General features: G+C 43.0%; 1 protein-coding gene and 2 long non-coding RNA genes across 7 annotated transcripts in view; 2 read left to right on the forward strand and 1 right to left on the reverse strand.

Annotated features, from left to right (window-relative positions):
* The first annotated feature begins 605 nt into the window (after positions 1 to 605).
* On the forward strand, positions 606 to 6178 carry LOC123604460. Its single transcript, XR_006715333.1, has 3 exons — positions 606 to 746; positions 4019 to 4119; positions 5995 to 6178. It is a non-coding gene; the product is annotated as an uncharacterized LOC123604460 (long non-coding RNA).
* LOC123604461 lies at positions 5726 to 9377 on the reverse strand. Its single transcript, XR_006715334.1, has 2 exons — positions 7402 to 9377; positions 5726 to 7288 (listed from the first exon to the last, which is right to left on the reverse strand). It is a non-coding gene; the product is annotated as an uncharacterized LOC123604461 (long non-coding RNA).
* Positions 9378 to 9494: 117 nt separating this feature from the next.
* HEATR6 (HEAT repeat containing 6) overlaps positions 9495 to 12817 on the forward strand; it is a 36485-nt gene continuing 33162 nt past the window's right edge. For 2 of the 5 annotated variants that reach the window (XM_045490551.1, XM_045490554.1), the window contains exon 1: positions 9496 to 9744. In XM_045490551.1, the coding sequence (XP_045346507.1) occupies positions 9526 to 9744 (219 nt within the window). In that variant the 5' untranslated portion in view covers positions 9496 to 9525. Of the gene's footprint in view, positions 9745 to 9809; positions 10002 to 10094; positions 10852 to 12817 lie in introns of those variants that run through there. The other 3 variants (XM_045490552.1, XM_045490553.1, XM_045490555.1) reach the window with 3 other exon arrangements.

The raw sequence follows: 12817 nt of genomic DNA on the forward strand, positions 1-12817 counted from the left end.
CACCAAGAGAACGACATATATCGTGTCGGCAAAGACCACCACAAGTGCCTAAATCAGACCAAGCCAGGAGACTAAGGTGGCCTCCTTCCCACCAGCAGGTGACCTAGGAGCACCCCTGCTGGTTCTTCTGACTCTCCCTGTCCTCAATACCAAAGGCCCTAGGCCCAGAGCAGACAGGGGAGATGTCAAAGAAGGGGCTGCGCCCTTGCTAACACCCAGTTCCTAGATTGTGATTTCTACAGGGATGTATTCCATGCCTGGCATGTGTCTGGCCCAGAGGAGATGTTTCTTTGTGTTAAAAAAAAAAAGGAATGAGTGGATAAAGTACATAATAAAGGCCAGGGCCCACCCCCCACCCCACTCCACCCCTTTCTCTGTCACTCATAGCTTACCTGCTTCAGGAGACTCTTGTCTGCCAGAGGAGGGTGTTCCTTTGGGTCAGAGACTTGCCTAGGCAACAAGGAGGAGTTACCCAGGATACCTACTGGTGTGAGTTCTTCAGAAGTAGTTTCTGGGCAGGGCTTAAGGCTCTCACCTCCCTAGTCCCACCCCTGACCTTGCATTCTAATTCGGGGGTGGGGGTGGAAGAGTATAAATTTCAGCCATTCTCTGCCTCGCTGCCTTTCTGCCAAAGACTTTCTACAGCAACATGAAGGTGGGGGGCTTCCTCCTCCTGGTGATGCTCATCACCCTCAGCTTGGAGGTGCAGGAGCTCCAGGCTGCGGTGAGGCCACTGAAATTGTTGGGTGAGTCCAGGCAGAAGACAGCCCTGTTCTCTGAATGAGGGAGCTGGAAAGTGGGCCAGCAGGGACCGGTGTGTGCAGGGGGAGGAGGGAAGAAAGGAGAAAAGGAAAGATGTTCTAGTCAAGGAGCCATCTTGACCGCATAAATCTCTCTCCCTCTGCTTCCACTCTTCCCCCTCCTTTCCTCGGGTCATCCCTTCATCCGGACTCTCCACTCTTCCCTTTTTGCTGCCCCATCATCTCTTCCATCTCCCCCAGCATCTCTCTCCCCATGGGTTTCTTGGCCTTTTGCAACAAATAAATCAGATCACTAGAGAACACATTGTCTTAGTCACATTACACACAAATCATCTCGATCTCCGCTTTTCCCTTTACCACCAACATTCTCAAAGGAGCCATCTTAACTCTCTGCCCCTACTTCCCCACAACTCATTCCTTCACACCCTGAAGACTGACTGTCGCCCTTTCTGTCCTCATCAGTCTCCAGAAACTTTGCTCCCAGGATCTGCTGGCAAATCTCTTGACGCTCCTCGGCAGCGAAAGCCTGTAACCTCTGCATCTGACATGGTTTGCTGCCCTGTCAATCCTCAAACTTTCTTCTCTCTTGGGTTCTCTTCACTGTAGCTCCTGCTTCTCCCTAAATATTCCTGGGTTCTCACTTACTCCCCTCTCTTCTTTGCTGTCCCCCTCCCCCCTCCATTAAACCAGTTACCAAATACCGTCCATTCTTTGAAATTGTTTCTTGCATGTGTTCCTTCCTTTCCCCTCCCCATTGCCACACAGCACTTCCAGCCCTGACTACCCCATGCTTGGGCCAGTGCCCAAGTTTCCTGACCGCACCCCCTGACCCTCTTTCCCTTCTGAGGTTTGCTTGCTCACTGAATCCTGGTCCATTTTATGCCCTCACACCAGAATAATCTTTGTAAGCAAACTGCAGTCATATCCCTCCCTTGGCCTACCAAATGGAATCCAAACTCGTCAGGTCCTCAAGATCTGACCCCAGTAACTTTGTCCCCTGCCTGTTTGTCCTGCTTGACTTCCAGCTGCTCCCATGTACTTCTCCAGCCTCACATTTGCCAGTCCTCCTGTATTCCTTGCATTCCAGTCCGAGCAGTGAGGAGAGGAGACGCCTAGAGTGCAATATTGAAGGAGACGTTCACTCTCAGGTTGTGCAAGTGGCTCCTTAAACTTTGTGCCCTGGATGCCTCACATGCCTGCATTTCCCCTTGTGAACTTTTGCTAGTAATTCTTTTTTCTTCTCACAAGACTCTACCACCACCACCGCCCCCCCCCATGCCCCCGCCCCGTCAAGTCTGCCTTAAAAAGATTCCTGTACTTCAAGACTCACCTTTTGTGGTTAATCTAACTGGAAATAATGTCCTCCCTCCTCTGAGCCCCTTTTCCTTTGGATATACCTCTCTCAGGACACCTGTCACATACTGCTTTGTTTTTAGTACTTCATTTTTTAAAAATATTTTAATGTTTGCTTATTTTTGAGAGAAAGAGAGTGGGAAGGGGCAGAGAGAGAGAGGGACAGGGGATCCAAAGCAGGCTCTGTGCTGACAGCACAGCCAGATGTGGGGCTCGAACCCATGAACCAAAGTTGGACACTTAACTGACTGAGCCACCCAGGCACCCTGTTGTTAGTACTTTAAACACAAGTCTTATCTCTGTTGTTAGATTCTAAGCTGCTTTAAGATAGTGACTCTACCTGACATCTTTTCTTTTAACTGTTTCTTTAAAATGTTTATTTATTTTTGAGAGAGAGACAGAGAGAGAGAGAGAAAGAGAGGGAGCATGAGGTGGGGAGAAGCAGAGAGAGAGGGAGACACAGAATCTGAAACAGGTTCCAGGCTCTGAGCTGTCAGCACAGAGCCCAACACAGGGCCCAAACTCACAAACCACGAGATCATGACCTGAGCCAAAGTTGGGTGCTCAACCCACTGAGCCACCCAGGCACCCCTTAAATCTTTATATTTTCTGAATAACTTAGCTCTATGCTTCATACACAGCAAAGATCAACAGATTTAAGGAGTGGGGCAAAGTCTTCAACCATCTCACCATATATCAACAACAGCAAACAGAAGCAGGGAGGGATCGTACTGACTTTCTCTGAGGTCTGCAAGTATATTATAGACATCCCACCAGGCTCCCTTCTTATACTCTTAAACATTGCTGTCATCACAGGATTCTTTTCCTGTTGAGCTTGGACAAGATGCCCCAGCCTTCTCAACGCAGCATTAGATAGTCATCTCTGTTGATCAGACTTGACACTGGAGAATGAACTTCATTTCCCCTGCTAGATCTAAGATCTCCATTTTACATATGAGGAAACAAGAGCCCAGAGAAGTCCAGACAGAATCAGGTAGAGAAACCCCTGAGTAGAAGCAAAAGCACAGCACACATTCATCCAGAGCTCTGCATACATTTAGCGAGAAGTTCCTGTGGGGTCTTAACCGGCTTCTTGGACCTATTTCATTGGTTCTCAAAGACTAACTGTGAGGCACTGGGAACCTAGGGGGCCTCCACTCAGGTCAGGAGTGACTCCTTGACATTTAGCAATGTGCACTTCATCTCAGAGTCTGTTTCACCATGTGGGACGGCAGAGGGAGCTTGGCCTAGGGGCCAGGCTGGTCTGGGTTCAATTCCATTTCTGTACCTACAGAGGTGGGCAATTCACCTCTGTGCACACCAGTCACCACACTTATTAAGTGAGGTTAATCAGATTCACTGCGCAGGGTGACAGCAAGGCACCCTGGATGGCATTTGCTTAATGTGAGTCTCCTCTTTTCTGCCCTTTTCCCTGCAAAGTAGGGAAGTGAGGACATTTGAGTGGGCTTCTTTGCACTTCCCTTCTGCAAATACAATGATTCTCTTCTTTAAAGTAGGCCTTACTTTATTGTGATTATGTGAATGTATTGTCTTTAACTGAAATATATAAGATGTTAAGGAGTATTATTCTGTAATTATTTAAAAATTCCATATTTATTGAATTTATTGAATTTATTTATTTATTGTCTTTAACTGAAATATATAAGATGTTAAAGAGTATTATTCTGTAATTATTTTTAAATTCCATATTTATTGAATTGAATTTATTGAATTTATTTATTTATTGTCTTTGAAATATATAAGATGTAAAGAGTATTATTCTGTAATTATTTAAAAATTCCATATTTATTGAATTGAAAGAAGAAAGTGGAACTAGCCGCTTCAGTCAAGGGCTGTCCTCTCTGATACCTGGGCTTAAAACAAGGTGGTCTGTTCTAACATAGGTAGCTGCATTGAGGAATGCAGTGGTGACTGGGATTGTGACCCAGATGAACGCTGTGTCAGCAATGGGTGTGGCCACGTCTGTGATCCAGCCTAAGGACAGGTGAAAACATCAGGCCCTTCCCTGCTTCCTCAAACCTTGTCCAACCTAAGGAGGCTGGCTCTGACGGGACTTTCCAGAGCTGGGTGGAACAGAAGCCCATTATTCTGTGGCCTCTCCCTCTTTACACCCTTCTCAAGAAAAAGAAGCATCCATCACAGGATGGTAGCTTCCAAACCTTTAAAATAATTTCATTACCCAATATATCCAGAAGAGAAATCAGACTATTTGAACAAAAAGAACATTAAAATCAGTCACATTATGCCCCATCCCCAAATGATATCTGCTTAATACTTTGGTGCATATTTTAAACACACACATGCAAATACATAATATACATACATATATATTATATATAATATATGTATATGTTATATATATTAATATATGTATATATTATATATATATTGAAATGAGATAATTTGTGTCTATTTTGATTTCTTAATTATTTCACTTAGAAAATAGCTATTTTCTAATACAACTTTTAACAATACCAATGTTTCTATACCATCGTCAACAGGCATAAGGCTGTTATACCTTTAACAGCCTTATAAAAAAGTTCATCATATATGTTCATATACTTAGTAACCCCCATTAATACACACTTGATATGTTTATTATTTATTTTATTAATACAGTTGTAATGAATACTAAATTGGTATACATGCCCTTATTAATTTCCTTGGGATAAATTCTAAGAATTATAATTTATGGCCCAAGAGTATGTTCATTTTATTTATTTATTTTTCAATATATGAAGTTTATTGTCCAATTGGTTTCCATACAACACCCAGTGCTCATCCCAAAAGGTGCCCTCCTCAATACCCATCACCCACCCTCCCCTCCCTCCCACCCCCCATCAACCCTCAGTTTGTTCTCAGTTTTTAACAGTCTCTTATGCTTTGGCTCTCTCCCACTCTAACCTCTTTTTTTTTTTTTTTCCTTCCCCTCCTCCATGGGTTTCTGTTAAGTGTCTCAGGATCCACATAAGAGTGAAAACATATGGTATCTGTCCTTCTCTGTATGGCTTATTTCACTTAGCATAACACTCTCCAGTTCCATCCATGTTGCTACAAAGGGCCATATTTCATTCTTTCTCATTGCCACGTAGTACTCCATTGTGTATATAAACCACAATTTCTTTATCCATTCATCAGTTGAAGGACATTTAGGCTCTTTCCATAATTTGGCTATTGTTGAGAGTGCTGCTATAAACATTGGGGTACAAGTGCCCCTATGCATCAGTACTCCTGTATCCCTTGGGTAAATTCCTAGCAGTGCTATTGCTGGGTCATAGGGTAGGTCTATTTTTAATTTTCTGAGGAACCTCCACACTGTTTTCCAGAGTGGCTGCACCAATTTGCATTCCCACCAACAGTGCAAGAGGGTTCCCGTTTCTCCACATCCTCACCAGCATCTATAGTCTCCTGATTTGTTCATTTTGGCCACGCTGACTGAGAGTATGTTCATTTTAAACCTCTGATGCACATTGCCAGATTAGCCCATGAGAACCCCTTTCCTGTAGAAAAATTTCAAGGTCCTCATGTGATATTTTTAGTAGCCATCAAATGAAAAAAAATGCATAATGGAAAGCTACCATGATTCAGTCTTGATTATAAATCAGGTTGTATTTATTAATTAACGTAATAACTAACACAACAGAATCAACATAAACTTCAGAAGTAAGCCATTTGTGTTCAGAAGTTACTATTTGTCCAATCCACCCACAATCCTTGGGATGCTTTTAGCCTTGCTCGCTCTTTTCAGGTGCTTATTGATTCCCAGAACTGGGAACTGTCACCTCTCAATTGCAGTCTGCGACCCTAGGTCACAAAAACAGCAGGTCTCATGCATAATTTTTTTTTGTCCATTTTTCAGATGAAGATTTATCTTAAGGGCCATCCTTCTCTAATAATTTCTCATCACTTCCTATCTTCAAAGATGTGACTGGAACTCCTTGCCCTGGAAGACAGATGAAAATGGGGACCTGTGGATGGAGATTACATGTGGTGGGGAAGGAAAAAGAGTCACTTCTTTCAATAAATCATCATTGTTAAAAGTACCCACACTGCTTGAGTTATTTGGTTAGGGGTGATGATGAGGTGGGGGAAACATTTGCTCAGGACTTGGTATGCCACTGTGTTATAGTCTCCACAAGAATCATCTAATTTATCCTTACAACCACCTTGTGACTGCTTATTACCACTACCATTTTACATATAAGGGGGCTGAGGTTTGGAGAGATTAAGTAATTTACTCAAACTCATATAGCAGATAAGTGTCAGGACCTTATCGCTAATCTCATGTCAAGCTCCAGGGCCTATGCATTATAGCATTTAGTTAGGAGCTCTGATTCTGAATTCCAAACCCAGTTCCAGCACACAACTGTGTGACCTTCAGCAAGTGTCCTAACCTTTCTGTGCTTTAGTTTTCTGATCTGATTACCAATATATACTTCCTAGAGCTACAAGGATAAAAGAAGTTAGTTCATGTAAAGTGCTTGGCATGCTTGGCATAGTGCCTGACACAGAAAACATTCAATAAATGTTGACTATGATTGTTATGATTATTACCAAATAGATGGGCTGATGGCCCTTAGTCCTAATTTTCTAAGATTCTAGAAGAGAAGCCAAGGCCAATCCTCCTTCCTAGCCTATCCTAGTTGATCTCAATTCTTAGGACCAGCCTCTCTCTTCTGGTTTTCCCCATTACAAAACATGGGTAAAAACAGACTTATAGTTTCTTGTCTCTGGTCTTCACAATCACAACTGGCCTGGGTTGTAGTCTGATTTTGGCCAACTTACTGCCTGTGTGGCCCTTGACAAATCATTTAAACTCTTTATACTTTCTTTTTTTAAGCCATTTAAACTTTTCTTATCTGTAAAAAGGGGGAAGTAACAGTGTCTCCCTCATTTGGATGCTAAGATTTATAGAACTTTATAGTTTACAAAGTATTTTCACAAAGATCCCATTTGATTTTCACAACAAGTAACAAATGGCAAATTGGGGGCTCCGAATAAATAGTGAACCCATTAATTCTGCAGCAAGTATTGGTGAGTGTCTTCCATGATGCAGTTGCTGTGCTAGCATTGATGAACAGCGATAGATGATGCAGACATTGAACAACAGTGAACCAGACAGATGGGATGTGTGCTTTCACAAAGCTCACATTCTAGAAGAGGAAACAGATAAAACCAAGTAAATAACTACACATTATGGTAAAGGTTTTGAAGGAAATAAACAAGGATGTGAATTACAAGGAGAAGGGGGCAAGGTAAAGCCTACTTTAGTTAGGATGATCCACACTCTAATGAGGTAATAAAAATGAAGTCTTGACAGAGTTCCAAAATATGAAAGAGGTGATATTCCAGAGTAAGGCTCCAGACCACTTTATGCAGAACTTACAAAAGGAAATAGCTATGAATATGCTAGGCATCCCTTAAAGTCCCAATGCCACTGTAGGATTAAAAAAGATTGAGAGTGAGGAGGAATAAGGATATGTGAGGAGATTTTCTTGGGAGAGATTTTTACCAAGCTATGAATTCCACAGTTTGGGGGTTATCATCTAAACACAAGCCAATGAAGTGGGCCTTCAAGTCCTCCCTGAAAGCTTGATATATGTTTCTTCAGTTGGTGATCAGCAAAGGGTAGGAATGTTCATTTCCTTGGAGAAACCACATTGCCATCTGCTAGGGTACATTCCATCAGAACTCAACAGACTGGTATCAGTATACTTTACAATATCTGGGTCATTCGGTCTTGAATAACAGTATGCGTGGGCCACTCAGGTTGCAACCTAAGATGAGCCACACCAAACCCTGATCCTTTCCACAGTCTCTATCACACCACCTCCACTGTGATGATGATCAGGTCTCACATCCTTCTAGCCCAGTGTATTGGATATCTCTTGTGCACTGCTTTGAATACTCTTGGCCTTACACTCTTATTCTTAGTCTAATCATTGCTACAGCAACCAGCTTCTATCAGGCATCTACTGGCTTAGCACAAGTTAAGGCTTTTATCAGAGCCTTGTCTTGGACTGTACCCCAGTACCCTCCACCTCTCACTTTTGCCTCAGGGCTTCTCTGTGCATCTAGAAACTCCCACAAGAGCCACCACCCACTGATGCATGCTCAAATGAAAAGCACTGGAGAACTGATGCTTGGTGGGGCAATGCTTGACAACAGAATTCAAAGGCTGGCAGATATATGCTTTCATCTTCCATTCCTCAGGAAGGGGGTTCTGACAGCATTCCATAAAGCTTCTCAGAAAATCTTGAGGATTGAGCAAATACCACCCCTTGCAATGGTTAATTCAATAGCCCATATGCATATTGATTCCCCTTTCTTCCCTGTTCATTCCTGAATAAATCACTCATATAACAACCTCATCTAAGGCTCTGCTTTGGAATAACTCAGACTAAGACATCCGTGACTCGGCCTCAGCTCCTGATCTTCTCTGAGCAAGTGCTTGAACATCACAAATACACATACATAACATACACATACACACATCTCAAGAATAAGCAATAATATACAAGCATAATGAAATCTAAAGTCAAACAAAAAATATTCCTCTCCCAAAAGCCCAAAGTCTTTAGAAAACTAGCTCTTCTAAAGCATGCCCCCAATTGCCATTGCTAAACAGAAGTGTTTGTCTCAAGATAAAACATGTATATTCAGGTGCCTTCAAGGTTTTCCCTAAGAACCATTGATGATAATTTGTTTTACATTTGCATAACTCAAAAGGCTTGAGATGACCAAATGTAAATTTCATGCCTTCACTTCTTGGGTTGCTATAAAGTGTTTATAGCATTTAAAATGGCTATTTTCTTTTCCAGTTTCTTGCTTTTAAGGTTACAGGAAATCTTGGGGTGTCCAATCTCAACTAGGTCACCCTCGGGCAGGTTATATTTCACATGGCTTGAGTTTGAACTTCCAAATTACTTTTCTCGTGTGGTGAAGTGCCTCAAGATTCACAAAAGGATGCACAGCTAGCTGCAAGGAACACTGGTTACTATATCCTTTATGCAGGGTGGTTTTGTGCCTGGGAAAAAAGGTAAGAGCCCAAGATGTCGCAGACCTAGCAGTTTCTGCCATTGCCATCTACAACGGCCCCTCCCCAACTCCAGTCCGAATTTGAAACGCTAGTACTAAATAGGCATGTCAGCCCTGCCCAGGAACAAACTTTCTAGGAGGACAAATAAAGTCTCAATTTCAGTCAGGGCTCAAAGCGAAGTGGGCGGCAAGTAAAGCCTCCAAGCCGTTTCTGAAACCCATTCGCACAGCAGTGCAAGCAGATCCCAACGTCTAGGAACGCCAGCTCTGGTCTAAAGAAGTTATTTCCGGAGTTGGCCCCCGGAGCCGGGAATGCCCCGGAAGTATTTCCCTGTGGTCCTACGTGGTAAAGATGGCGGCGATGCAAGTGGCCGAGTCGCTGCCGGGCGGGCAGGCGCGAGACGTTCCACGAGAGCCACCGCCCGAGCACGGCAGTGGGTTCCTCTGCTTATCGGCCAGGCTCTGCGCCCTCCGTCCTGACGACAGCAGCTCCGCCCGCACCGAGATCCACCTGCTCTTCGACCAGCTCATCTCTGAGAACTACGGCGAGGTCGGCGGCGTGGCCCCGGAGGTAGGCGGCCTGCTGGGTCGGGAGGACTCGGGCCACGCCTGCTCGCCCCGGCCCCACCCTCAGAGACCCGGGCTGGCAGCTCCCGCCGGCCTCTCCTGGCCTCTCCTGGCTTCTCTCGGCACCGCTTCGCATTACTTAGTTCCAGGCATGCTTGCTCCCTCCGACGGTGGCAGTCTCTGCCCTCCTCTGTCTGGAAGACCCCGCAGTGCTTGGCAAACTCGGCATCTTTCAAAACGCCACTGATGACTTCTGCTCTGGTAACACCGCAGGTGTCATTTGGTCCGCCCCTCGCCTCCGCTCCACTCTCTGCATACAAAAACACTTTGTATATAAAATTCACTATTACCATTTACTAAGTAATGGAACTCGGACCGTCACGTACTATATACCGCGCACGGTTCTAGGAATCTTACAACGTCGGTAATATTAGGTCTGTTTTACTGTTAAAAATACGGAGGCACATAAAGGTCCAGTGTCCTATTGCTGGCGAACGGCAGCGCTAGAATTGGAGCCTAAGTCTGTCACATGGTCCCTGCCATTTTCTGTTCCTCCGTGCTAGCTTTTCCCTCTTTGCCTCCTCTTTAGAAGTACTTTGACTCTGAATAATAATAATATTCACGCACATCGGGCCTTGGAGACTACTTAATGAACTCCTAGAACTCTTGACCCAGTCATGCCACTGCCTACGGTGCTCAGAGGCACCTCAAACCTGACAGTTCCTAAAAATGAGTTACATTATCTCGGCAGAGACCACTGTATCCCCAACCCGTCCCCTCCCCCCACTCAGGGAAACATGAACAGTCTGCCAAATCACACTGGCACAAACACTGGTGCTTTCCCTTTCCCTCCTCCCGGATCTATCCACTCTGGATTCTTCAGACTCTATTTCATAAATGTTTCTCATCTCGTTTTCTGTGTTCCATTGCCAGTACCTTAAGCCTTCAGGCAAGGTGACTTTTTCCTGAACTCTCCTTAAAACTTCTGCCTCCAGTCCCGCTCTTCTCCATACCATTCTTTGCTTTGCTGCTAGAGTGCTCTTTTCTTTTGTGGGAAAAAAATCTGACTAGAAAGCCAAGCTCTGATTTGGGATGATCTTCACTACATACTGTAAGTGATCAGAGCAAGTTACAGAACAGTTCATGCATGCAGTGTGACACCAGTATAGGGTGAGGAGCGTGTTTAACAGACTGTGTATATTTATAGATGTAAAGCGTTCACAACAACAAATGGAAGAGTTGACAACAACAAAATAGTATGTATCACTAGGGCGTGGAGTGGAATTCGGGGAGTACTTGGGAACTTTTGCTCTATAGATATAATTTGATATTTTTACGTCAAAAATAATGTGCTTTTCCAGTCTCCCATCACTTCTTTTGTGCCCTGTGTGCAGTCATTTAAAACCTGCTCTTCCTCAAGCTTCTACTAGTGTTTCACACTTACTAGTGTTCCAGGTTTTGCACACTCCATTCCCTTTGCTTGCGGTGTCTTTCGTTGCTTTGTATGTCTGGCAGATTTTTAAGTCATCCTTCAGATCATTCCAGGTTATGCTTAAAAATCACCTCTGTAAGACCTCCTTAATTACCATTTCCCCATAGAGTTTGTACTTAATTCTTTCAACATTTAATTCACTTTAATGTTTTGTGAGTATTTCTAGATAATGAGCTCTTTGAAGTTCAGGAATATGTTTGTTCACCTTTGGATCCCAAAGATCTAACACATAATAGGTGCTCCAGACTTTTAATTCAGTAAACGTCTATAGAGGAATGAATGGTGTGATTTGCAAATAGATTCCCCGCTTTTTTTTTTTAGAATTACCTAATTTTACATTAAACTTATACACGTGTCACTCCTGATTTTCCCAGTGGCCTTGAAAATATGGTTTGCTTGCTTTCTGTTTTCTTTTTCAAGATGGGAATGAATGAGTTTTATTTTTTAATTAAAAAAATTAATTCCAGTATGTTAATATACAGTGTTGTATTAGTTTCAGGTGTACAATATAGTGATTCAACAATTCCGTACATCACCCAGTGCTCATCATAACAAGTGCACTCCTTAATCCCCATCACCTATTTCACCCATCCCTCCCTACCCACCTCCCTTCTGGTAACCATTAGTCTGTTCTCTATAGTTAAGAATCTGTTTCTTGGTTTGTCTCTCTCTTTTTTTCCCCCTTTGCTTGTTTGTTTTGTTTCTTCAATTCCACAGATGAGTGAAATCATATGATATTTGTCTTTCTATTATTTTGCTTAGCATTATACTCTGTAGCTCCATCCATCCAGGTCATTGCAAATGGCAAGATTTCATTCTTTTTTATGGCTGAGTAATATTCCACTGTGTGTGTGTGTGTGTGTGTATACACCACATCTTCTTTATCCATTCATCTGTTGATGGACATGGGCTGCTTTCATACTTTGTAAATAACACTGCTGTAAACATAGGGGTGCATGTATCCCTTTGAATAGTGTTTTTGTATCCTTTGGGTAAATACCCAGTAGTGCAGTTGCTGAATCTTAGGGTAGTTCTATTTTTAACTTTCTGAAGAGCCTCCATACTGTTTTCCACAGTGGCTGCACCAGTTTGCATTCCCACCAACAGTGCACGAGGGTTCCTTTTCCTTCATATCCTTGCCAACACCTGTTGTTTCTGGTGTTTTTTATTTTAACCATTCTGACAGGTGTGACGTGATATCTCATTGTAGTTTTGGTTTGCATTTCCCTGATGGTAAGTGTTGTTGAGCATCTTTTCATGTGTCTGTTTGCTTACTTTTTGGTATTTTTAACTTTGGTGTGTGTTTTTATATTCTGGAAGCCTCTCTTTGGCTATTTAATTGCACTCTCTACATATGTAGAGACTCTGGAGTTTTTAGACTGACAAAAACCATATTGTGTCTTTTCCTTCTTTTTAGCACATCCCATTTCTGTGCTATCATTTAATTTTCTTCCTACTTCCTGCCTCACATTTCATCTTTTCCTCATTTTGAGTGTGAACATTGCCTTTCATTTTTCTGTTTGGCTGTGTTTGGGGGGCAGGGGTTGCTTCTTTACTTGACTAATAAATAGGCATATCACCTTTC

This window comes from Leopardus geoffroyi, chromosome E1, assembly GCF_018350155.1.
Source record: "Leopardus geoffroyi isolate Oge1 chromosome E1, O.geoffroyi_Oge1_pat1.0, whole genome shotgun sequence".
In the NCBI taxonomy this organism is placed as follows: Eukaryota; Metazoa; Chordata; class Mammalia; order Carnivora; family Felidae; genus Leopardus; species Leopardus geoffroyi.